The sequence below is a fragment of the Zootoca vivipara genome, chromosome Z1 (assembly GCF_965207765.1).
Source record: "Zootoca vivipara chromosome Z1, rZooViv2.hap1.1, whole genome shotgun sequence".
In the NCBI taxonomy this organism is placed as follows: domain Eukaryota; kingdom Metazoa; phylum Chordata; class Lepidosauria; order Squamata; family Lacertidae; genus Zootoca; species Zootoca vivipara.
Genome location: NC_142583.1, coordinates 66,122,184 through 66,149,669, shown reverse-complemented (window position 1 = coordinate 66,149,669; position 27,486 = coordinate 66,122,184). Strand labels below are relative to the sequence as shown.

The window sequence follows — 27,486 nt, the reverse complement described above, 5'->3', positions numbered from 1 at the left end:
TGATGAATAATTGATAACTTCTATGTTTCCAAACTATTGTTTTACCCTAAAGGGTAGCAGTCAGATCAAAAAGAATTTCTAGCATGGCTACTAGCTCAACTTTTAAGGCATTTCTCTTTGAATCAGTATTTGGGAGGAAAGTCCTTTGGTCAATAGCTCAAGTTGTTGGCATCTGCCTGAACTATACCAACCCAAAGACCTGCGTTGTTCACCTGCCTTACCGCCCAGTGTTTCTCAAACTTGGGTCTCCAGGTGTTGTTGGACTGTAACTCCCATCATCCCTTACCATTGAGCCTGCCAGCCAGGGATGGGAGTTGTCGTCCAACAACAGCTGGATACCCAAGTTTGAGAAACACTGCCATAGCCAATACAGAAGACTCATAGGGCCAGTCGCGTTCCAAAGGACTATGATGCCCGAGTCCACAGTAACTCACAAGTTATGTTCCCAGACCCTCAGATTCTTGGTTCAAAGCCCATCAGTCTTAGCAAGCCTTTTCTGAATTATCTCAGCCTCTCCTTGCCAGCAGCTGTTCTACCAGTGCTACTGAGCATGCCCACGTACGTAACTCAATGAGCCAGTTCACATGTAACATAAACCATGGTTTAGCTGCAATGTCTGCACAAGCTAGAACCACCCTGAGCTTGTGCACTCCTTTTTCCTCCTCCTGTGCAGCCAGAATTTTGTTTCACTTTCCACTACTCCTGGGTTGTTGTTACATACAAGATAAGAAACTGAAGGGTTGTTGAAGCCAGCAAAACACAGGTATTGTGGTCCGTTTGTTTAGAAAAGGACTAGAGTTTGTTTTAAACCTCAATCTCTGGTTCATACACAACATTCTTTTAAAATAAAACTAAACATCAGAAGATTCTCCTCCTGGTCATTCCACACAAGAGGAGCTTGTTGCCATATTTCAAACAGTGAAAAGTTTTTTGTTCAAAATCACAGAGAAAAATGCAATTTTTGAGCCGACACGGGCTGCCAAACGTCTGGGTTTTCCCAGACATTTTACCGATTTCCACCCAGACCCTGTAAGAGACAGCAGCATTCCGGATATGTCCGGGAAATTCCGGACGTATGGCAACCCTAGGTTTATTCTAGCTTGTGCATGTAACGCTAAACCATGGTGAGAACTAGCCCAATGAAAGTCCCACTTGAGTAAAAATATGCCTGAACCAAAATCTAAATGCTCATTAAAGCAGTTCTTTAAATCTTCTCCCTCACCAAAACCCTGCTGCTACGTCAAATCCCTCACTCCCCTCCCATCTTGCTCATCTGTTTACAACACAGAGTTTATTGTTTGCACTACAGCAAACAAAAGCACCAAGGAAAAGATCTGCGGGAAATATGGAAGCATGCAGAAATATGCAGTATATGCAAAGAAGCCTGGAACCAAACACAAGGATTGGCAAAGAGCAGCATTTGGAGATGGACCCAGGTCTCGAACATTTGCATTGGAATACTTTCTTAACAAATTAAATAGTTTAGAGTCTATGGGGTCTAAAGGACAAAGAGAAGGGGTTTGGGGTGTGTGGGTTGCAGAATCCAGCTTCTGCTATGGACTCGCTGCGGCAAGCAACTTTCTCCCAGACCTCAGCTTCCCATCAGTGACGTGAGAACAACTTAGGGAATGCATTCAAACATGAATCTGCCAGTGACATAATTCGCACGTCACGCTAAGCCTCAACCTCGGCTCTCCAGATGTTTTGAGATTACAATTCCCAGCATCCCTGACCACTGGTCCTGCTAGCTAGGGATCATGCGAGTTGTAGGCCAAAAACATCTGGAGGGGCGAGGTTGAGGAAGCCTGTGCTAAGCCAAACCATAGCTTAGCGTAACTGCACTATGAGAGGAAGCTATGACCACTGCGTTCCTCTCCCAGTCCTGCTGCTGCCATGGTACCTGGAGCTAAGCTTAACATGTTATCTGGACCCAGGCTCATTGTTTGTCTTGCTTCAGATAAACCATAAGTTGTTTAATTTCCCATCCTTCCCTATTAGGGCTGCTCCGGATAGCATTGCAGCAAGTTGGCCTCTGAAGTAGTTTAACGTAGGACTCTATGAACACAACCCTTGCTAAAGATGCTACTAATTTACATTAATAAGGAAAATTAGCACTTATCATTGAACAAAGTAGCCAAACACTAGATAGGTGAAACCACCTCTAGAGACAAAAAGTACACAGTGCTAGCCAAATAATTCAATGAAAGCCCCACTTGCTTGGACATACATTCACAGTCAGAATCAATTATTCTTGCAGATTTAAACAGCATAGCTTTAGCAACAGATTTACTACAAATCACAGCATGCCAACAAATTTATAGACTATTCTAAATCAACATATATGGAATGAACCACATGGAATGTTTCATTCTTTTTCTAAAACATGAGAAAGTCATCATGCAAATCAGGGTTATCTACACTGGGGAGTGAGGATTGCAACTTGTTCCCTTTGGAGGGCTTGCTTTCAACGGTAAATTTTGATCAAATGTTGCGTTTTACACGAGCGTTTCATTTATTCATTTTATTGATCTATGTTTTGGAGCTGGAATCATTCTGTCTTTTTGCCAGTTTAATTCTGGAAGGCACCATGCACATTAATGGAGCTCTACACATGAACAAAAATTAATTAAAAAAACAACCAAGCACTCATGATGGGCCAGGAATCCAATAAACAGTATATAAAGAATTCAAAAAGTTTTGTACTAGGTTGTTGAACAAGATTGAGAGATGATGTACTCGTGGAAGGTTTACTGTCCATTTTACCAATTACACAATTATTAGTTTTTCTCTGATTTGCTACTTTAAATTATTCTTATCAGGTACTTGGTAACATGATTTTAAGTTTGAGCCCAACCTGTTGCTTCACCCTTGCCTTGTCTGTTGGGATATGCAATTCCTTGTTGCTCAGTCTACTTGTGGAAGGCCATAGGTTTAGTGCAGGATATCTTTGTGTTATTCAACTTTCACATGAATAATCTTGTAATCTTTACATCAACTTTGCAAAACAGACTTCTAAATGAGCCCACAAAAATTAGTGGAAGGGCTGAGAGCTCTCTCCCTCCTGAATGAGCTTGCGGCATTTCTTTCCTAGAGTGAAGCCTCTCTCTTCAGCAGCTCATAAATAACCCCCACTGGGCTCAATGGGGGCCTACTCTCCAGGAAAGTATGCGTAGGATTGTGCCCTAAGGCTCTTAATATCCATGACCCATCCAGATCCCTTATGGTCGCTAGATTTCTGACTAAAGTCTTGTTCTATAAGAAGGAAAACGGACTCCTCTATGATTTTGATGGTCTACCAATATTAACACTTACTAAAGGGACCTAGAACTGTGCTGTGCATTTACAATTTTATTTGGTAGAAGCTGAATTATGGTTTGGATGATTTGGATTTCATTGAATTTGATTGTTTTAATTGAATTAATTTTAATCTCAATTTTAATAAATTTGTTTGCTGCTTTAAATTTATCAAATTGTTTTGTTAGTTGTATGATGAATGCTGTATTGTTACGTAGATATGGGCCTACGGCTGTAATAAACTTGAACTCGAACTCTTAATATCCACTAGAAAATGAATGGTAGGGCACGGACTTAAAAGCCACCTTGCCTTCTAAAGTCTGCATCTTAAAAAGTCTCAGATCATGCTATGGTTCAACAAGGCAGGTCAACTGAAGTCCAACAGCCAATCTGCACATTCGCAGCCATCATATTACTGGTATGCTGCCATGTTAGGTCTACCGCACTAAAGTCTGCAGATGGGAAGTTCAATAGTAAAATACTCAATAATCCCATGCACTGTAATTTCCTCGTAGAAAAGTAGCATATAGGAACAGACTATTTTGGAAGATTTCTCCCCAGCATGCTCTTTTCTTTTTCTTTTTTGTGCAATTCATTCTTTTTTGTTCTTTGCATGGAGAGCCCTTGCGCCACTTGCAGTGTTTAAGCAGGTTCACAACAACTGGCTCTGGCTTCTGCAGCGTGCATTACACTGAAGCCAGAAATAACTGTCTCCACTCTCTTTTGGACATCCAGTCTTTAAATCAGCCTTGCTCAGCCTGGTGCATTCCAGCTGTTTTGGAGTACAATTTCCATCATCTGGCTCAGCTGGCACACCTGTGCTGGATGGGCCTGGTAGGAAATATTGTCCAAACCATCTGGACAGAACCAGGCTGACAAAGGCTGCTTTGTATACTTACCAAGAGGAAGTTCCCCAACAGATAAAACATTTTGCTTATCACAGCCTTGAGCCAAGTACTTTTTAATTAAAAAGATGCAACTTACCACTTGCGTTCCAAGAAGGAGCGTTTCTTGGAATAATAAAGTGGGGGAGGGGTTTGAATCTTTTGTTGAGATCATATGAGAATCCATGATTCTTGGCCTTGGCGGTTCTCTCCCTCTTTTCTTAAATCAGATTATTTTTCCCCTCACATGTTGAGAAGCGATAAAAGTCCCCTCTCATCCCAGCAGGGATGCAGGGCCTTAAGCAATGCTAATCCCCACAATAGTCAACATCACTCAATCATGAGATGTCAGAATACAGTGTTACCTCGGTTCCCAAACACCTCCATTGTCGTACGTTTTGGTTCTCGAACGCTGAAAACCCGGAAGTAAATGCTTCTGTTTTTGAACGTTTTTCGGAACCCAAACATGTGACGTGAGTGCAAGAAGCTCTTGCAACCAATGGGAAGCCGTGCCTCGGTTTTTGAATGTTTTGGAAACCGAATGGGCTTCCGGAACAGATTTATGTTCGAGAACCGAGGTACCCCTGTAGTAATATAGCTGATGATTGCTCTGTTCACCTTTTTTGCGTTTCTGGAGTTTCTCAACTCAAGACTATTGAACTGTTGAACTTTTATCCTTCAGGAGTAGAGAGGGGAAACCTAATTCCTCTCTTTCCAGTTAATGCACTCGTTTCCCAGAACTCTAACAAAAGCCTTCGGAGCTGGGGGGTTGGGGTGGGACCTGTCCTTGGGATATTGCTGGACTACAACTCCCATCATCCCTGACCATGGACCATGCTGGTGGGGATGATGGGCACTGGAGTCCTACAATATCCAGAGGACCATGGGTGAGTCAACCCCTGCTCACAGAGGACTATTACACAGCCCATCTGCTATTTTGCACACTAACACTCAAAATGACTTCGGGACAATTTTCTCCCGCCATTACAGTCTAACACATTCTAGATAGCTCAGTGTGCCATAGGCTGCATTCATGTGGCAGTTCATTCCCATTTTCCTGACGTCCCCCTAACTGCTAACTTCCACATTCTATTTCAGCTTTCTCGTGACATAAAAGCCACTCCCAGGAATACAGCAGGACATAGCGCAAGGTTAGCGCTCAATTCTGCGTTGTTTGCAAACAGATTTTTTTTTTTCCTGGAAGCCAATAACATGGAAATGAGTGCCAAGCTTGTGTTCCATTTCTGGAAGTTGATTTTACACCGCATGAACGTTCAAATATAATGAGGAAATTAACCGTTAGGGAAATGTCAAGAAAACGAGATGAGCTGCTGTGTGGATGCAGCCCCATTCTATTTCGGAGGACACGTCGTTGTTTGTGTTGTGCCGTTTCGAGCGTGTGCCACGCTTTACTCTGCTTTTTGCTTTGCCGAAGTGACTGACTAAAGCAGACTAACAAAAACGAAGCGCGCCCATGTCTTTTCTCAGTTAGCCCATGGAGATATGGTTAGAGCGATGCGCCACAGCATTAAGAAGCCTTCAGAGCCCATAACTGATACATCCGTCAGTATGGTCTGCTACTCTACTCATGGGGTTAGATGCGTTGCCATGAGATGGTGATGGAGTTAGTTGGGAGCAGGGTTTCGGTGGGTCTCTACGGGAAGGCCAAAGCCCACTGGCTTCTGGATTACCATTATCTGGGTTGGTAAACATCCTACTTGCACTGGAGACAGTCTTCCCAATGTCGGCCAAGGAGCGCAGGTTGGATTTTTTGGTCTGATGGCGATGCTTCCTGAGCAGGGTGTAAGTGACCTTGTCCTTCATTTCTTGCTTCAACAGGCCTGTCTCGATCTGGTTGTCAACAAGCATTTCTGCAAACACGAGGATTGGGGGAGAGGGGGAGGCAGGGAGAGAAGAAAAGGAGCAAAACAACGTAAACAGAAATAAAATAAAATGTTTTCAGAGTAGGCTGGTACGTGTAAGTTCACATACACAATGAGGGCTGGGCAGTATCTGGTTTTCAACATCGCGATATACCACCAGCAAAACCAGCAAAACTAGGGCCAGGGCCTTTTCAGTATTGGCCCCAACTTGGTGGAATGCTCTTTCAATGGAGACCAAGGCCCTGTGGGATTTGTCATCTTTCCGCAGGGCCGGCAAGACAGAGCTGTTCCGCCTGGCCTTTGGGTTGGACTTAGTCTGACCCCTGTGTTTTCCTCCCTCATGGCTTGGATTTATGGACTACATAAAATCAGGCTGCATTTTAAATTTCAATACTGTATTTTAATCTGTATTTTAATCAATTGCTTTTTATGTTTTATTGTAATTTTATTGGTGTGAGCCGCCCTGAGCCCGGTTTTGACTGGGGAGGGCGGGGTATAAATAAAATTTTATTTTATTAGTGTTATTATTAATAATAATATTATTATATATCACGATGCCTGAAATAAGGGTGGCGCTTTGTAGAAGCACTGGCTGGCTTCCCGGTTTTTCACACATCATGATTTTTGCATCACTCACACACACCCCATGATGTGTGATATATTGCCAGGTCAAAAATTATGAAACTGGTATCACGATATGGACTTCAAACCAATTTTGGACAATGGATTGATATATCACCCAACCCTATACACTAATGTGTTTTAATCCTTAAACAACAAAGAAACTACCAAGAGGTAAACAAAGTGGGAGTTAGGAGTCCCACAACATCTAGGGGACTACAGAGCCCCCATCCCTATCTTGTAGACTATCCAAGATACTGAACGAGATGAACAGGCACACTATCAAGACAGCTGAGACCCCAGCAACTTTTGGGTCCTCCTCTCCTCGAACTGTTTCCATCCCAGAAGGCAATTAAAAGAACTGGTACCCAAGTTTGCTTGTTTCCTCCTTCCTCAAAATCCATTTTCCTTTTGTGTTATGTCTTTTTAGATTGTAAGTCTGACGTTAGAGGTCATATTGTTTTTATTGATCTGCAACCCACCCCAGGAAGCTTGGTTGCTGTTGTTGCTTTGCTGAAAAGCAGCGTAAAATAAACACATGCCCAGATCGAACATCCAATTCAACGGACCAGGTTGGTTCTTGCGATGTAGAACAGTCCAGAGCACTGTGTTCGAGGGCACCTACCTACTACCTGAGGGAGCGACGAGGCCTCCAGATCCAACATGATCGACCCTTTCTCTATACACGTCCTCAACTCAAACAAGCTGTGTAGGGACAACGTGGCAACATGTGGTTTGCTCCACCTCTCTCCACCCTGCTCCACTTTCTCCTCAAACTTTATCCACCTGCGAGAGAGAGAGAGAGAGAGAGAGAGAGAGTTGGCGAGGATGAACTTACAAAGAAGCGCTGCTGTGTGAGCTTTCAAGGACAAGCATCTACATCATCAGATGTTTCATTAAGAAAGTTGTGCCACAACAATTCCATTAGTCTCAAAAGTATTGCAAAGTTCTTTCCCTCCTCTCGTTACATGTTATGGCTTATTTATATACCGATTTTTGGCCTGACGGCCTTTAAAATATAAAATAAAATATGCATTACAGCCATTAAAAATGATACAAATTAGCATTTGTTTAATTAAAACAAACAAACAAACCATCAACTGGGTATGCGATAGGAGTAGCAGTCAGCTCCAAGGCAAAGAAACAGAAAAACCATCCATCAACACAACACCATCTCAAGAATTCATGTTAGCTATATCATTTGTGGGGTTTTGGTTTTGTATTTTTGGGGGGTGATTTGACTCTATGATGGAGGGGAAATAAAATAAGGCCTGATAAATAATAAACATATTTTTTTTATTATGGTTTGCCAGCCAACTGCAAATCGTGGTTTGTCTATTCAGATCTTCAAGACAAAGTAAAGTTTATTTAATTGTGGTTTGATGCAATGTCTCAAGGGAGCCCCGTGCAACCCACTCTTTCCCGTTCCTGCGTGATCTCCCTTCAAAACAGTGTTGATTTAATGCATGTCTGCGAAATCCTGCAGCCATCATTACGGTGGTGGAGATTTAATTATGCACCTGCTGGGCGTCTCTCCCACACACAGCTATTAAAAGCTAAAGAAGCTACCCTACAGGTCAGGAGTTTACAACCCTTGCATGTGCTTATGAAACAGCCCTTAGGTGTGGAAAAATGTTTCTACACCAGACAGCATTTGCCCTTTGTCCTAATCTACTACTAAAAGAAGATAAAGACAAGACTTTGCTTTCTCCCCCCCCCCCCCACCATGGTTTGTCCGGACAAATTTTTCCAGAGTCAATAATTTTTCACAGCAGAAAAATAAGGAAATGTTTAGTTCTGTCCTTTTTGTTGGCAATCTTCTTTTTCATTTAATTTAGCATGTTATCCAAACCAGAAGTCATGGCTAAAATCATACTTTAAGGACCATGAGCTGTAGCTACAAACCTTAGCTACAACTCACAGTTATTCTGGAGAGGCCTTAACCACAAGACCAGTGTGCCAAACCGTGGTGCAGTGTAGCAAAAAGGACTGGAGAGGAAGCTCTCTGAGAACCTGCTTCTTCACACAGTCTCACCAAACCAAAGTTTGGTTTACAGTACTTTGTACCAACCAGCTCCCTGGGGAATTCTATGGGCTTCAAGGCAGACAATACAGAGCTCAAAACCTGCCTTGTGCCACAGGTGGTGGAGAAAAATGTTTTTTACTTGGAAGATGCCTGTAGAATTAATTTAAAGCCTTAAAACTCAAACCTAATATTGGTGTCAGAAATAGGGCCAGCCCATGACAGTAGATTTTAAAAACACAAATCTCTGATTTATCAGGAATGCTTTGATGGTGTTTCCTGCTTGGCAGGGGGTTGGACTGGATGGCCCTTGTGGTCTCTTCCAACTCTATTATTCTATGATCCAAACATTTCTTTAAAAATCACAGGGGTGTTGCAGACACAGGTTCACATCTAGCACCTTTTCTGTACTTCTATCACACAGAAATATAGTGCTCACCCCTTTACAGAGGTAATATACAATTTCTCTGCATAACGTAGCAACAGCTAGAGCCCTGCGAGAGCAAGTCAAAGGTCACCTAGCTCAGCATCCTGTTCTCAAAGCTGCCAACCAGATTCCTGTGGAAGTCTGAAGGAAGGACAAAATGGCAATAGCCCTCTCCTGCTCGTGAGCCCCAGCACTTGGTATTTAGAGACATGGTGAATGTATTGCATTGCTGGAGGAGCCTTCATCTTCCATAAATTTGTCAAATCCTATTCTAAAGCCATCCAAGCTGGTGACCACCAGTACATTTTGTGACAGTGGATTGTAGTAAGAATACCAGATGTTTCTTTTATCATAAGGCAAAAGCTTTTTACTCCTCTGGCTACTGAAACTTTTTCAGCAGCTGTATAGAAACATTTGGAAATCATTCTAGAATGGGAGTCCTCTCAAAGTGCAAACTATCCGGTGTGCCATGGTTAGTCTTTGGCCACCCTAACTCTTGTTCCCCCTTCATGGATCAATGGCTTGTCGTGGCGAAGGGGCTTGAATAACTCAGAGAAGCTATGAGCTATGCCATGCAGGGCCACCCAAGATGGACAGGTCATAGTGGAGAGTTTTGACTAAACGTGATCCACCTGGAGAAGGAACTGGCAAGCCACTCCAGTATCCCTGCCAAGAAAACTCCATGGACAAAGACAACAGGCATATAAAAGTTATGATGCTGGAAGATGAGCCCCTCAGGTCAGAAGGCATCCAACATGCTACTGAGGAAGAGCGGAGGACAAGTACAAGTAGATTCAGAGCTGATGAAGCGGCTGGGCCAAAGCCGAAAGGACGCTCAGTTGCGGATATGCCTGGAAGCGAAAGGAAAGTCCGATGCTGTAAAGAAAAATATTGCATAGGAACCTGGAATGTAAGAACCATGAGTGGAGGTAAGCTGGATGTGGTCAAAAATGAGATGACAAGAATAAATATCGACATCCTGGGCATCAGTGAACTAAAATGGAAGGGAATGGGCGAATTCAGTTCGGGTGACTATCATATCTACTACTGTGGGCAAGAATCCTGTAGAAGAAATGGAGTGGCCCTCATAGTCAACAAAAGAGTGGCAAAAGCTGTAATGGGATGCAATCTCAAAAATGACAGAATGATCTCGATACGAATCCAAGGCAGACCTTTTAACATCACAGTAATCCAAGTTTATGCACCAACTACCAGTGCTGAAGAAAGTGAAATTGACCAATTCTATGAAGACCTACAACACCTTCTAGAAATGACACCAAAGAAGGATGTTCTTCTCATTACAGGGGATTGGAATGCTAAAGTAGGGAATCAAGAGATAAAAGGAACAACTGGCAAGTTTGGCCTTGGAGTTCAAAATGAAGCAGAGAACAAGCTGGTCATCACAAACACTCTCTTCCAACAACACAAGAGACGACTCTACACATGGATATCACCAAATGGGCAGCATCGAAATCAGATTGATTATATTCTCTGCAGCCAAAGATGGAGAAGCTCTATACAGTCAGCAAAAACAAGACCTGGAGCTGAATGTAACTCAGATCATCAGCTTCTTATAGCAAAATTCCAGCTTAAACTGAAGAAAGTAGGAAAAACCACTGGGCCAGTAAGATACAATCTGAATCAAATCCCTTATGAATACACAGTGGAAGTGAGGAACAGGTTTAAGGATTTAGATTTGTTGGACAGAGTGCCTGAAGAACTATGGATGGAGGCTTGTAACATTATACAGGAGGCAGCAACGAAAACCATCCCAAGGAAAAGGAAATGCAAGAAAGCAAAATGGCTATCCAACGAGGCCTTACAAATAGCGGAGGAGAGGAGGCAAGCAAAATGCAAGGGAGATAGGGAAAGATACAGGAAACTGAATGCAGATTTCCAAAAAACAGCAAGGAGAGACAAGAGGGTCTTCTTAAATGAGCAATGCAAAGAAATAGAGGAAAACAATAGAATGGGGAAAACCAAAGATCTGTTCAAGAAAATTGGAGATATGAAAGGAACATTTCGTACAAAGATTACCATAATCAAGGACAAAAGTGGAAAGGACCTAACAGAAGCAGAAGACATCAAGAAGAGGTGGCAAGAATACACAGAGGAATTATACCAGAAAGATATGGAGGTCTCGTACACCCCAGGTAGTGTGGTTGCTGACCTTGAGCCAGACATCTTGGAGAGTGAAGTCAAATGGGCCTTAGAAAGCACTGCTAATAACAAGGCCAGTGGAAGTGATGATATTCCAGCTGAACTATTTAAAATTTTAAAAGATGATGCTGTTAAGGTGCTACACCCAATATGCCAGCAAGTTTGGAAAACTCAGCAATGGCCAGAGGATTGGAGAAGATCAGTCTATATTCCAATTCCAAAGAAGGGCAGTGCCAAAGAATGCTCCAACTACCGCACAATTGCGCTCATTTCACACACTAGCAAGGTTATGCTTAAAATTCTACAAGGCAGGCTTAGGCAGTATGTGGACCGAGAATTCCCAGAAGTGCAAGCTGGATTTTGAAAGGGCAGAGGAACCAGAGACCAAATAGCAAACATGTGCTGGATTATGGAGAAAGCTAGAGAGTTCCAGAAAAACGTCTACTTCTGCTTCATTGACTATACAAAAGCCTTTGACTGTGTCGACCACAGCAAACTATGGCAAGTTCTTAAAGAAATGGGAGTGCCTGATCACCTCATCTGTCTCCTGAGAAATCTCTATGTGGGACAAGAGGCTACAGTTAGAACTGGATATGGAACAACTGATTGGTTCAAAATTGGGAAAGGAGTACGACAAGGTTGTATATTGTCTCCCTGCTTATTTAACTTATATGCAGAATTCATCATGCGAAAGGCTGGACTAGATGAATCCCAAGCCGGAATTAAGATTGCCGGAAGAAATATCAACAACCTCAGATATGCAGATGACACAACCTTGATGGCAGAAAGCGAGGAGGAATTAAAGAACCTTTTAATGAGGGTGAAAGAGGAGAGCACAAAATATGGTCTGAAGCTCAACATCAAAAAAACCAAGATCATGGCCACTGGTCCCATCACCTCCTGGCAAATAGAAGGGGAAGAAATGGAGGCAGTGAGAGATTTTACTTTCTTGAGCTCCTTGATCACTGCAGATGGTGACAGCAGTCACGAAATTAAAAGACGCCTGCTTCTTGGGAGAAAAGCAATTACAAACCTAGACAGCATCTTAAAAAGCAGAGACATCACCTTGCCGACAAAGGTCCGTATAGTTAAAGCTATGGTTTTCCCAGTAGTGATGTATGGAAGTGAGAGCTGGACCATAAAGAAGGCTGATTGCCGAAGAATTGATGCTTTTGAATTATGGTGCTGGAGGAGACTCTTGAGAGTCCCATGGACTGCTAGAAGATCAAACCTATCCATTCTTAAGGAAATCAGCCCTGAGTGCTCCCTGGAAGGACAGATACTTTGGCCACCTCATGAGAAGAGAAGAATCCTTGGAAAAGACCCTGATGTTGGGAAAGATTGGGGGCACTAGGAGAAGGGGACGACAGAGGACAAGATGGTTGGACAGTGTTCTCGAAGCTACGAAGATGAGTTTGACCAAACTGCGGGAGGCAGTGGAAGACAGGAGTGCCTGGCGTGCTATGGTCCATGGGGTCACAAAGAGTCGGACACGACTAAACGACTAAACAACAACAACAACTACTCTTGTTCACAAAATATTTAGCCTTGCAAATTTTGTTGTTTCCAAATTACATCTCATGTAAAGGTAAAGGTAAAGGGACCCCCGACCATTAGGTCCAGTCGTGACCAACTCTGGGGTTGCGGCGCTTATCTCGTGTTATTGGCCGAGGGAGCCGGCGTACAGCTTCCAGGTCATGTGGCCAGCATGACAAAGCCACTTCTGGCAAACCAGAGCAGCGCATGGAAACGCCGTTTACCTTCCCACTGTAGTGGTACCTATTTATCTACTTGCACTTTAACCTGCTTTCGAGATAAACAAGACAGGTAGCTTCATTTATTCAGCTGTAAGTTCAATATCTGAAAAGTCATCTGTATGAATCTTGCATCTCCCTGTCTCCTCTCCAACCCCCCTTTTCTGTATACCAATATGTGAATCTAATATATGATGCTTCATTCTTCTTTAAAGGAACTATACAACATGCCCTTCATGAGTACCTTTGCTTTTTCTGTATTTAACAATATTTTGTTGTCTTTTTCAAAAGCTGCCCTTTTATATGTGTAAAAGGGGGGTTGTCTTGATTCTGGTATTTAAATGTTATTTTAAAAGATTTTTTACTGAAAAACAGCATCTATATGAAGTTTGTTTATATTAACACAGTGATTTAATTGATCTGAGGGTCTCCCCTCTTTCACCTCTGGATCAGCTGTGAGGAATTAATAAGTTTTCTCTTTCATTTTTTATTAACCTCGTTGTTGTTCTTGTTGTTTAAATTTGCATACCATCCGAAGATCCCAGGGTGGTTCACAAGAGAAAAATGCAAAATGAGAATACAAAATACATAATAAAAACAAAAACAAACCAATAATTCCCTACCACAAACACATTTAAAAGGCCATTTTTATGCAATGTGCAAAATTGGCTGGTCTTTTGGGAAGCTAGAGATGTGTAGGACAAGTGCAATTTTTTTATTATTATCTAATGCAAAGCAACCCACAGCAAAGTGCCTCTAAACCTTACAGAAGCAAAAGTATGGGCTCCTCGTTTTATGATCACATCATGCAACATCAACATTTCCCTGCATGGAAAATGTGGCCACATACATTAAACATCCAGTGTACACTCATCTGGGAAACGTGTCTGAATCAGTTTTCCTAGAAAAGTGTACAGCATACTAGTGTAGAAAAATGCACACACATTTTGTGACAGCCCCATGGCCTGCGTTTGTTGTAAGACGGTTAGATTTAGGGTGAGGATTGGTGTGTAAGACCAGTGTCCCGCTCAGTAATCTTCATGCATGGAGCTTCCCCTGAGGAGTAGGAATCCCAGAGTTAGGGAGAACAAGGTGATATTCACAGGTAGGGATTAATATATCCAAACACAGTAAGAAGATCTTAAAACAGAGTGGGGGGGGAGAGAGAGAGAGAGAGATTAGCAGAGCTCTGATAACAAGAGAAAACCGAAGAGCTAATATTTAAAAGTGTAGTGGGAGAGGTGGAAGGTCCTGGAAAACAATGACTCAGCACTTGGAGAGAAAAACAGAAGTCTAGATTTGGGGAAAGGGATCAGTTATTGTAATGTCACAGCAGAGCTCCACTGGAATTACTGCTGGGTGGATTACACGATGGTGACTTGATTAATTATTGTCTAATTGTGTCATCACTCCAGCACAATTCATCTGCATGCATTGCTTGTAAGTGACCAATTTTTTATTCATTTTTTTTAGTCTAATAAGAAACTAAGCATGGTGTGCGTGCAAATTAAAACCCAACCTCAAAGTGTTTCATTTATGCTAATTCCAAATTGAAAACATCTAAATGTTTGAATGGCCGTATTTTGGGTGCTTTATTCTGTTACTTTAAAATGATTTCAGTCTGAAATTATTCAAGCCAAGGGATATAACAACAACAACAACAACACTTCCCTTTATATCACTTCAACTACCTCACTAACCCTAAAAACAACCCTGTGAGGTAGGGCAGTGCTACTGTCCCCAAACTGCACAGGGGAAACTGAGACTGAGAAATAGCATCTTGCCTAAAACAATCTTGCAAGTTAATGGTTGAGGTGAGAGTTCCTGGCTGAGATCCTATATAATAACCACTACACTAGATGATAGATAGATAGATGACAGATAGATAGATAGATAGATAGATAGATAGATAGATAGATAGATAGAAAAATAGATAGATATAGATAGATAGATAGATAGATAGATAGATAGATAGATAGATAGATAGATAGATAGATAGAGGAACTATATTTGAAATTTGTTTTTAAGCACAGATGGTTTTAATATGAATTAATGAATTGTCACTTTTGTGACAAGTGTTGTGCAAAGATCACTGTGTGTGTATTGTTTGTGTGCTAATCTTCTGAATAAAGGATAGGAACATTAGCAAGCTGCTTTAGACCATTGGGTCAATCTAGCTCAGTCTTACGTACACTGACTGGGGGTGACAATTCAGGATTTCGGGCAGAGGTCCCAACCCCACCTGGAGATGCAAGGGATCGAACCTGCAACCTTTTGTTTGCAGGACAGACACTCCGCCACTGAGCTACGACCCTTCCCCATAATTAAGGATAACATAGTAGCTCTATTTACCAGCAAATGCTTGGAAAATTCCTTTTTATTGAAAAAGCTTTTCCAGAACCACCAGAGAATAATTAGGAAGAAAGGGACAGAGAAAGCTGACTTCTACTGAGTCGGACCATTGGTCCACGCATTGCGTACGCTGGCTAGCAGAGGTCCTCCAGGATTCAGGCAGGGGTCTCTCTCCCAGTTGTACCTGGAGATGCTGCAAACTGAGCCTCAGATCATAGAATCAGAGAGTTGGAAGGGACCACCAGAGTCCCAATGTGGGGCTCAAACCCATAACCCTGAGATTAAGAGTCTCATGCTCTGCCAACAGAGCTATCCAGTTTAGGTCCTACCACTGAGCTACAGTCCTAATGGTACTTGTGGAACCCCCCAAACTTCCGGAAGAAGGTGCTCCCCAAAATTAACACATGGCTTGCCACAACTTCTTCCTCAAGGGGCCGCCCGCTTCCCCCAGAGCCTAAAAGACAAAGCGATGCCAACTCACCTTGCCGTCTCCTTCCATTCCATCTCCTGCCCATCAACAGCCAGGAGCTCGTCCAGTTCCGTGAAGAGCTGGGGTGGTGCGGGGCTGTCATCGTCTTCGCCCAAAATGAAGCGGATGCGTTCGGCGGCGGGGGAGACTGCAGAGGTGAAAATACTGCGGTTAACAGACTGCAGGATGATCAGGGAGGTGCGGTTCCTCTCCCTTCCCTTCTCCCCACATCCATTTGGCTGCTTCTCCTCGTCGCCTGCTCCATCTGACATCTTAGCCCTCACTGTGGGCTGTCAGCTCTTTTTTTAATTATTATTATTATTTGCTAGGTGCCTACTTCTCAAGTCTCTCTCTTCTTACAACTTCTTAAAAAAAACTTCCAAGCTGGGGGTAAAGTTCAAGAGGACGTGCGTCTTCTTCCCCCACCTCTCTAAGCTCTGTGTTCACAGCAGACCCACACAGCTCCTTGTCCAAAAAAACCGGAGAGAGCTTCCAGGCTCAGCACCAATTTGCTCTATGGTGCATGCCCAGGGACCTTTAGTACTCTGATCAGCCGAGGTCCTTTAAAGTCTTTTTCCTTTATAGGCAGAGAACCAGTTCAAGCCAAAACTATTTGGGGGGCACCTCGTGAAGAGGAAGTGGCTTCCCACTGCCAACTCCCCCCCCCACCCGGTTTGTACAAAGCTGGAACTTTCATTGGCTTGCGAGGCAACACTCATTACCAGTGTAAAAGGGAATATTTAACAAAATAGCCCAGCTCTTCGTTTGCATAGGAAGCTGTGTACTCTGGTCCATTTAGTCAAGTATCAAATACAGTGAGGAAAAGGGAAGGAGCAGAAAGGCACAAAGCAATCAACTCATCCACAGGTAAGACACGGTGTAGCTAAAAAGAACATTAGTTTTGGTCACATGTAGGTTACACCTGCTATACCATGCCATACCTAGAACCTACCATCCCTAGGCTAGAACCATTAACCCCTGCTGCTCTGTAATGTCTTGCTCTTTTAACACTTTGCTCAGGCATCTCCGAATGCAACTAACCATCAACCATCCAAGCAACTATGTTTAAAGGCATTTCCACATCACCTAACACTCAGCAAGTGCCACTTCTTTAAGAGGCTGCATTTGATGAAAGCTACTGTTCAAATTTAAAGGGGGAAAGACCACTGTTAATATGTTCTTTTTCATGCCAGACCCAAAGGAACAACTGCATGCCTAATCTTGCAGCACTACCATTATTTATTATTATTATTATTATTATTATTATTATTATTATTATTTCCATGTTGATAAGTCAACTGCAATTTTAGGTGATTTCATTTACTGATTGTGTTTAAAGCTGCCAAATGCATATAGGAACCTGTAGTCCTCTAGGTGGACTCCAGCTCCTATCAACCCCAGCCAGCACGGCCAACAATCCTGGATGATGGGAGATGTAATTCTGCAACTTCTGGAGGGCCATAGATTCCCCACCCCTGCTCAAAAGTGAGTTGCTCTCATCTTCATACTCCTTTGGGCTGCAAGGGTAAAATGTACCTCCCATATTTTAACTCAGAAAGCAAGTGTGCATGTCAAAGTTCTGGGAATCCCTGGTTTAGACTCTGGAAATCTGGGTCTTGATATAAGTTTTATCTGGAAACAAGTTACTTTTTGCAGTCTCCTTGGGCTGTCAGCCTGAATTTACCACACCTTGTGCCATTCTTTAGATTTACTGGGCAACTCAGCAAAGGCTTTGCCCCATGTCTTCTCTCTCTACACTGCATGACTATAACATGTTCTACTGAACAAAAGCCACGAGCCTAGGACAATTATGCCCCACCTTTGAACTGCTTCCAAAACAGATAAAAGTGCAAGTTCAGCATAGATCACTACAGTGATAGCATCCTTTGCTTTTAAGGATTTAATTTGGGTTCAGCGTTATTTTTTTCACCAATATATTTCCATAGTTATGGTTCTTATTTTGATATACATGGTTTAGCTCTTGCTGTTTGGAGATTAAGTAAGAGTTTTCAGGAGGTGTTGTTTCATTCTGCTTCTGTGTTTTCCTTTTTTCTTTTCTCCTTGGATTATACTTGGTATTCTTTAGTTTCAAGACATTGTGCATTCATTTTGGCTGGTTTGTGTACTTTTAGGTTAATTTGGACTGCTGTGTTACTGCAACATGTGGACGTTTTTTTGGATTACTGAGTTAGTACAGTATGTGGATACAATTTTAAAAAATAATGTGAAGGAGGGGAAAATAATTACAATAACAGCTATGAAAACTCAATCAAGATCCAGTTTCTGGACTAAGAGTGGGTTGAGCAAATCAGGAGTTGCAAGAATGCTCTTACTTAAAGCAACCATAACAACAGCAGCTTTTAAAATACATTTTTCTCCCTGGTTTCCTGTTGCCACAAAAGTTTCCCATCCTGAGACAAACAAGACAAGCATATTCTGTTTTTTGTTTTTAAAACATAGGATCAAGATCCATTCTAACTGGAGGTGGGGGAGATGGTGAGAGACAGGGATCATTTAAAAAACAAAAACCTTTTGGTGAGAAGAGAGGTAGTTGTTTTGTAAACCAACCTGGTGAATCAAAGCACAGTACTGTGTTAATTGCATGTGTCCAAGCTAAAGAACTGAAAACTTTGCCAATATCTTCCGACTGAAGACAAATCCAAGTAGTTCTTTCTAGCCTGGTGCTGATGTAACTGACAACTCGCTCAGCAGTCCATCTAAAATTCAAGGGCCCCCATGTCAATTATTTACATCTGCATTTTGCCTTGGTCACCAACTTTATATTTATAATTTGGCACAGGGGGTAATATTTTGAACAGAACAAAGGGGTCAAGGAGCAAGCTATATTTGCTCCTTTCCCATGCAAACCAAGAAGGCAAAGTGTCCCTTCCACCAACAAGCAGGAGCAGCAACAAAAGCTCAGCTAAAAGTTCTCGCCTTCTGCACCTCAGCTGCTCACCTCTGTTTTCTGATTCATACATGTGGGTAAGCAAAGGGGAGCAGAAGTCAGGAACTTGAGAAGGAATTCTGTCTGACGTGGAATTCTGGATCCTGAGCTATCTCCAAACTCGTTTTATGCCTATTCTGTTCAGGGTGCTGGTACTAATGTACAAAACCATACACAGCTCAGGAACAGGATACCTAAAAGATTGTCTTGCCCCTTATATACCCAGCCAATCACTCCTGCTAAGGACCTCATCAGGAGTTCCTTTCTATATGATGTAGGAAGCAGGTCTTTTCTGTGCCTATTGAAAACCTTCCTTTTCCAACAAGCCTCGTTAGCAGAGATTTTTTTTATCTCCGTCTGTATCTATAATGGACTTGAAAAACAGTTTTCTGTTTATACCCTTTTTTTTTTAAATTGCCGATTCACTTCAGAATGTTTTATAGGAAGCAATTCATAAATGAAATGAATAGTTAACTGTTGTCTACTCTCTCACAGCTCCCTATTTCAACTCAAGTTCTGTAAAATTAGGCTTGCATTGCTTTTTGAAACAATACAAGTAGCGTATTGTTAGTGATGCGCTGCCGCCTGTGGAACGCCTTCCTGTCAGACACCAAAGAGATAAATAACTATATAATCTTCCCAAGACACCTGAAAGCAGCCCTGTATTGGGAAGTTTTAATGTGTGATGTTCTGCTGTGTCTTTGCATTTTTGTTGGAAGCAGCCCGGAGTGGCTGGGGCAACCCAGTCAGGTGGGCAGGGTACAAAAAATAAGGTAGTAGTAGTAGTAAACAAAATATGGAGGGCCGGTGTCACCTTTTGGCAGCTGGTATGGAAAGCTGACCATACTGAGACTTTCTCAGAATGCTACCTGGTCATGTCAAAGCATTCGTAAAAGAATTATTAAACTCACAGAAAATCTGGGAAGGGAAAGGGTGGAGCAACTTGGATGGATCAAAACTCAGAATTCAACTCATTCAAATTGGACGAGGGTTGGAAAATATTCAGACTGGCGCTTGTCCGAACTGTTCCTTCCTTCCATAGTTAAAATACATCTCATTCCCATAGGACAGGGCCTCAACCCAGACACTTCCACATCTGGTATCTGAAGAAGTGTGCATGCACATGAAAGCTCATACCTATGACAAACTTAGTTGGTCTCTAAGGTGCTACTGGAAGGAATTTTTGTTTGTTTGTTTGTTTGTTTCGACTTCCACATCAGTAAGGGAGTCCTGGACCCTCTTCAAAAATAGAGAGGCCCTCTTTCCCTAGCAGGAGAAAGAAGGGGTTGTGGTACCTCCATCTCCTTTTTCCAAGCAAGGTTGCTTACTCTGTCATCCAGCACCAACTCTTCCTCACAGAAACTCCCTCACTTCTGGGGATCCTGCTTTCTGTGCCAAGTCATTCCAAAATGCATCAGGAGGCACTGCAGGATGCCCCAAGAACAGAGCACAGCCAGTTTCACCAAGAGCAGTTCCTCCTCCAAGGAAGCAAGACCTAGAGCACACACCTCCCTACATTACTATTTCAGCTTCCGAAGTCTCCAGGTTATTGGTTTTCTACTCAAGGGCCTGCCAGCGAGCCTAGTCTCATCTCTGGCTCCCACCATGCGCTAACCAAGGTGCTGACTTTAGACTTCCACTGCATGCTTCAGCCCAGGGCCATCATCCCATACCACTGGCCATGCAGGCTGGGACTGATAGCATCCTATTGGCTATCCCTGCTTCACTCTGTTACCTGCTTGTCAAAGGCAAAAAGCTGGGCAGTGCCTCTTTTCTGGGCACCAACCTTCCATATAGAGATTTATGCATAAGGCCTATTTGAGCATTCACACACATGTACAATTGCCACCATACGAGAGGGAAATAGGACCAGCTCATAGGCCCTGTGCCTCCTGCATGCCCACGCTGCATTTCTTGCAACCTCCAACATCTCAGGGTGCTGAACATCCACAGCAACAAGCCTCTTTTTCTCAGTAACACTCCCCATGTGGTTAGAAGATATGGATTCTGAATCTGTTTTGACTTCAGCAGGCTCCATGCTACAGCTGTTGAGCCCCAAACATGTGTGGCATGATAGGAGCCAGCAATGCAGGAGGGGACAGGAGCAACAGGCTTATCCCCACTTCACCCCACCTCACAGGGTAGCAACCACAAGAGGAGGATAACAATTGAATAGGGCATTAGGGTCTGAGGAAACATACCATATATTCTGGCATATAAGACGACAGGGCGTATAAGACGACCCCCAACTTTTCCAGTTAAAATATTGAGATTGGGATATACTCGTCGTATAAGAAATACGACCCGGCATATAAGACAACCCACGACTTTTGAGAAGATTTTCCTGGGTTAAAAAGTAGTCTTATACACAGGAATATACAGTGTGTGTGTACACACACACACACACACACAAGCATTATGGACTAAATACATGGCTCCTACGCTCAAATAAGTATTGCCACTGGGGTGTGTGTGTGTGTGTGTGTGTGTGTGTGTGTGTGTGTGAAGCTGTTGGGACTGGCCATCAGGAGACCTGAAGGACAAATTCTTGAGCATGCTGGTGACACCTAGCTCTTTTTCCCGGTCACACCTGAATCAGGATGTGCAGGTCTTGAGACAGCATCTGGATGCAGCAAAGCAATACACTACCAATTATCCCAGTAATTGCTATATTGTCCATATAATCAAAGGTTCGAAAAAGCCTACCCAACAAAAACCCCAAAAAGTCTTCACTTAACTTCTGATAAGCATCAAAGCATGGGCTCAGGCATGCCTTCTTTACAGAGAAAGCACCACACTTTTTTTGCTCCTAGAGCACAAAAAGCGTTTGAATTCTGAACCTCACGCGATGTCAGGGAGCTCTGAGGCAGGTGCTCAATTTGAGTAGCATCTGAGTGCCATTCAGTCGCACAAAAGTGGCACATGACCCTTCCTTCGCTATACCTTTTCTAGCTTGCAGGTAGCAGACTGCATGTTAGAATGCGACTCGCCTGTCCCTCTCTAGGGAGAAAGCTAAGCAAAACCCCTTTCCCGCCATTGCCCCTACACTGTGAATTGGCCTTCCCTCTGCTGTGCACATAGCATCAACTATTAGCTGCTCCAGATGCCGTGTGAGGGTGCCCAAGCTTCTCTTGACCCACAAGATTGATGTTATTCCTGTTTTTGCTTGTGCGTGTTCTTACAAGGGTGTTTCACTGCTTTTATTGCTTTTGTGTTATTTTTGTATGCCAGTTAGGGATTTCTTTAAAAACACACACGCATTAAGCACCTTAGAAATGCTTTTAAATAAATACATAAATAAATGAAAGCCCTTCCGCACCTGCTGCCTGAAGGTGCACATCCCAGAAAAATAACTATACCATATGCTACTCTGAACAAAAAATAATAATCCTTCCAGTAGCAACTTTAGAGACCTTTCGTGTGCATGCACACTTCTTCAGATACAAAAGTGCATACCAATAGCAAATAGCACACGAAAGCTCATACTAATAACAAACTTAGTTGGTCTCTAAGGTGCTACTGGAAGGGAAAAAAATTATTTATTTTTCGACTACAGCAGACCAACACGGCTACCTACCTGTAACTAGTACATGCTACTCTGGTAAAACTGAATGCCCAGACGCATTAAAATTGGATACCATGTTAACACAGATCCCCCCCTCCCTCTCTATTTAAGCCTCAGTTTTGCATTTAAAACATGCACATTAAAAGTCCAAAATCCAAACTCGGAATTTGCTGGGTCACAAGGTCTGCCGCAGCTCAAACGTCACCACACTGGTCTTTTTAGTGCCACTGTTGATTAATGGGCCGTTCATTGGTTATTTACATGCTCTCTTTAGCAAGAACAGCATATTTTCATGTTGGTCGCTTGAGGGAACAGGATGTGCTGAGAGCAAACACCGCAAGTCCCAAGCCCAAGTTACAAGCTAGAGCCCCAATTAACCCGAAGTAATGAACTACCAACCTTTTCCCTCTTCCTCTTTGACCTGCATGTGTCACACACAGACTCCACCAGCCTAAACTCACCCTCTACCACTTCAAATCATACTCAACTAGCCACCAAAAGGTAGTAGCATTAATGAGAAGAACAGCCATTAGGTGTACAACTTTTCCTCTCTTTTTTGTTACTGCCTCAACTCTGTAAGCATATTAGAAAACTGAAATCCATAATCTCATGGACTCATAATCAATCAATAAATGTCATACCATGCACAGAACATTTTACATAGCTTTAAAAATAAGTGGCTACCACAGGGCGACTTATGGGGGTAGGGGAGCAAAAGACCAAAGGAAGCAAAAGAGGAGTTTTGAAAAGGGATAAAAGAAAATAGTAATGGCCTTAGTGGGATAAAAAGGTCTGAAATATTTCAGATGATAACTTGCCAGGAGTAAGGTTGTCCTCTTAAGGGAACATTTCTCCCACAAATGACTACCATAGACTGATGTACTTGCAAAACTTCTGCACATTCTGTTTTCTAAAACTGCAAGGCAGCACCTATCATTTTATGTATGTACATATGCATACATATCCCACGGATTTTGTTTTTGCTAAACCCATGTCATGGCATCTTCTTTTCCTGGAACTCATTTCTGGGACAATGCACTAATGTTTTGCTTCTTCAGAGCTTTCATTCATTCCAACGGAGCTGCTCTGAATGAAGCAAATGGAGCAGGACTCCCCACCCACTCATGCACCCCACCTATTTTGTTTCATCTGCAAGATGTAGCAAATGCCTACAATGGATTTCAAAATGAACAAATTGCTATCTAGAGATCACACACGTCAGCAGTTTCTTGTGAGTTCGGCTAAGGCCACTCTTGTGTGTTGAAGTTATGCCCTCAAGTACCCAAAGGCAAAAAGCAATTTCCATCAGGGCTGGAGGAATCTCAAAGATCCTGCAAGAGCATCAAAACGTTTCATGTCAATTGTACACTGTATGATGGTGTGAAGTACTATCTGTTGTTTGTTTTCAATCTACTGCCCCATCAACATCACTGAGTGAGTCACACGTTCCAGTATCTCATTACCTAAACCATATGTTTGTTTGCTGAAACGCAAACATAACCAATCTGTTCACCATCCAAATTAAAAGCCTGTGCTTACCACATGCATAGATTACCCTCCTCTCACTCCAAAAATCATACATCACGCATACAGACCTAAGAAAAGGATTATGGTCCTTGGAGCATAATCAACCAATCAAATTAAATTACTGTATGGCCATTACGTACTGAATGAGAAAACCAACAGCTGCCAATTTAAGAGACAACTGCAATCATAGAATTATAGCGTTCTAGAGTTGGGGGTCATCTAGTCTGACCCCCTGTAATGCAGGAATTTCAACTAAAGAATCCCTGACAGGTGGGCATACAATCTCTGCTTGAAAACCTCCAATGAAGGACAGTCCACCACGTTCCAAGGCAGTTCATTCCACTGGCAAACAGCTCTTACTGTAAGAAAGTTCTTCAACACGTTCAGTCAGAATACCCTTTCTTGAAATTTGAATCCATGATGTGGGTATCATGTCATACAACAGTGGAAAGAGAACTTGGCAAAGGGCTGCCATTTTCACCAGCAGCTCCACATCCAACATCACACTTGCTCAGTCCTAGTTTTGAAATTAATACTACAGAAGAGATTATTTCAGCTTTTTAAAACACGCTGGCTTTACAACTTGAAATACTTCACATTTCTTTTTTGAGTGCCCCTCAATCATTGGGGGACGCGGGGGGCGCTGTGGGTTAAACCACTGAGCCTCTTGGGCTTGCCGATCAGAAGGCTGGTGGTTTAAATCCCCACGACGGGGTGAGCTCCCATCGCTCGGCCCCTGCTCCTGCCAACCTAGCACTTTGAAAGCACGTCAAAGTGCAAGTAGATAAATAGGTACCACTCCGGCAGGAAGGTAAATAGTGTTTCCATGTGCTGCTCTGGTTCACCATGCTGGCCACGACCCGGAAAAACTGTCTGCGGACAAACGCTGGTTCCCTCGGAAAATAAAGCAAGATGAGCACCGCAACCCCAGAGTCATTCACGACTGGACTTAATTGTCAGGGGTCCCTTTACCCTTACCCATGATCACTGAGTACATGGGGACCATGAGAAGTATGCTTGAAGCCACCTCTTTAAAGGTGCCCCACTACCTTGAATTTGTTATGTGCAGGAAATTTGACTTCGGGGAGTAGCAGTCTCATACCACCCACCCCCCAAAAAAAGTCAAACCTTGCACACAGCAGCATGTTCTGTGGCTGAAATTACCACATGCAGGCTTTTCCTGCAGCCAACATGCATGCAGATACCATGAGAATGGGTCCATCAGCATTTTATTTTATTTTTATTATTTGCCTTCACCTTTCAAGCTTTGCTCTAAGTCTAAACCCATGAGGACTAGAACTTTTTTTTTCTCTCTCTCTCAAAGAACTGACAACACAGGACTTGATTATCAAGATTATTATTATTTTAAATGCCAGACCACACAGAAGTATAGAGGTTGTTAATACAGGAAATAAAGAAGTGCTCAGTTTTAAAAATGAATGTGCATTCTAGCCAACAAATTTATTTATGATTATTTCTTTATAATTATTTATGACATATTATTTGATGCATTTTTATCCCAGTCTTCAGCCAAAAAGAGTAAAAAAAAAATGCCAGCGATGGTTCCTAGATGAAGGAAATGCTGAAAGCATTTTAGTATCATAGAGAAAAACACCTATAAAAAACTTAGTCAGATGTTTGCTCCATAATCTGATGATCCATCATCCTTTCTTAGCAGTGAATCTGCTCGCCTTAATTTCACATAAACATGAAGTATCTTTGATGTGGCCAGATAATCCTGGTTTTACCCACTCGTTTCTCAAGGCTGTAGGGTGGAGAACTACAGATAAACAAACATACACCGGCAGTGATGGAAATGTGTTTATCTGAAGGTGTGTTTCTTGTTAACTCAAGCAACACCTGAGTATCTCTAAGTGCCATCAGCCGCTTTCCTTCAAACCAAAATTGCTTCGGTTCTTGGGCTCAGTAAATATTGAGCCTATCAGAGCGACTGAAAAAGACCGATCTGCAAATTAAAGCCAATTTCATGTGGGACTTGTTCCAAACCAAGTAAACTAATATGACACAGTGTGGCTCCTAAACTAAGATGAACTTATATTGCGTTCTTGTCATTAAGCTGATTGGCCAAAAGGACACCCCAAAAGGAACTATTTATTCACACAGCAGTTTAGTAATGAGTGGAGTTCACAACCACAGGATGGAATGACGGCCACTACTTGTTAGGTGGCATTTTTTAAAGAAGCTATTAAAAAATATAAACTTGGGGTTTAAGGCAGATTCCACTAGCATAGTGAATGTCTGCTTGCACAACAAAACTTCCACCCTCCTTTCCTCTGCAGCCCCCACTCCATTCACCCACAAAATCTGTTCCAAAGGGTTGGAGGACCCTGCTGAACAGATTTTGATGTTGCATGGAGAAGAAGGTAAGGAAGAGCAATTCCCACTGAGGAAGCCCAACTCCTCATATGAAGTTCTGCATACTATCCAAGGACTTTATTATGTAACAGGTGGACTGATGCAGCTTGTCATGCACTGGTTGGATGCAGAAGAATGGTGGGAAGAACCAACTGGGGAAGAAGGCTCAGGGCTTGGGGAGTGGTGGTGAGACAATGATGTGTAGTCAAAGGGAGAAGACTGGGAGGAGGAGGTGTTGTAAGCTGAGAAGGTAACAGGGCTTAATGAGCTGGGAGAGTCTGTGGCAGAGAGAAGTCCAGTATCAGAGGCAGAAGCTGAAGCAGGAGGGTAGGAGGAGGGAAGCCAAGAGGCAGAGAAGAGTCCAGCTGGTGAAGAGTCGCAGATGTCTCCCTCTTCTGCTGCACTGGTCTCCCAGAACCAGAAGAGGCATGGAAAGGGCGGAGAAGAGAATGGCGATGTACAGGCACAGTCTCTCTTTGCTTGGGGGGGGGGGCTGGAAAGGAGGGGATTTAGGCATCTGTGGGGAAGTGGGGACCTTCAATCTTAGCAACTGTTTCATGGGGCAAGGCCAGCGGAGATAAGTTGCTGTGCTCATTAGGCCTGGCACTCCTCTGTAGATCCTGTTTTGAGTGATAAAGAATTAACTTGTACAGTGTGATTTACTCCTGCCTTGCTCCTGACACAGTCTGATGCAGCCTCTCCTTTGCACTGCTTTGGCTGAAACCAGAGATAGATAGATAGATAGATAGATAGATAGATAGATAGATAGATAGATAGATAGATAGATAGATAGACAGAGTTAGATAATTAAGCACTGGTTATCGACTTGAAGATAACAGCACAGGGTTAAATTTGGTGTCTACTGAGAGGCTCCAGCGATGCCAGAAAAACGGGTGACCTAAAGTCCTATTCAATGGCCTCCTTTGGGCAAGAGGAACGGAGAGTTCTGCTAAAAAGGCAACCTGGACAGCACTAGAGGAAGTGCCTGGCATCGTTTAACTTTGGCTCTTTCAGGCCACTTTAATGAATGGTGGCAACTGTCTCCAAAGGCTGAATGAGATCTCCACATCCTCTCCTCTCTCCCCTGAACAGTCTATGTTTATTATCACTTTGTGCACTTATTCTAAATTTCCCTCTCTGGAAACAGTATTTCATTTTGCAACCTGCACTATCCCAAGGGCCAAAATTAGGGGAACGAACACAC

The 27,486-nt window shown here is 42.8% G+C and overlaps 1 protein-coding gene across 4 annotated transcripts in view; it reads right to left on the bottom strand.

Annotated features, from left to right (window-relative positions):
- SLC4A4 (solute carrier family 4 member 4) overlaps positions 1-27,486 on the bottom strand; it is a 190,917-nt gene that overhangs the window by 62,742 nt on the left and 100,689 nt on the right. For 2 of the 4 annotated variants that reach the window (XM_035103066.3, XM_060278361.2), the window contains exons 4-6: positions 15,880-16,015; positions 7,308-7,468; positions 5,870-6,049 (exon numbers count right to left, since the gene is read on the bottom strand). In XM_035103066.3, the coding sequence (XP_034958957.1) occupies positions 5,870-6,049; positions 7,308-7,468; positions 15,880-16,015 (477 nt within the window). The remainder of the gene's footprint in view (positions 1-5,869; positions 6,050-7,307; positions 7,469-15,879; positions 16,016-27,486) is intronic. The other 2 variants (XM_035103068.3, XM_088660661.1) reach the window with 1 other exon arrangement.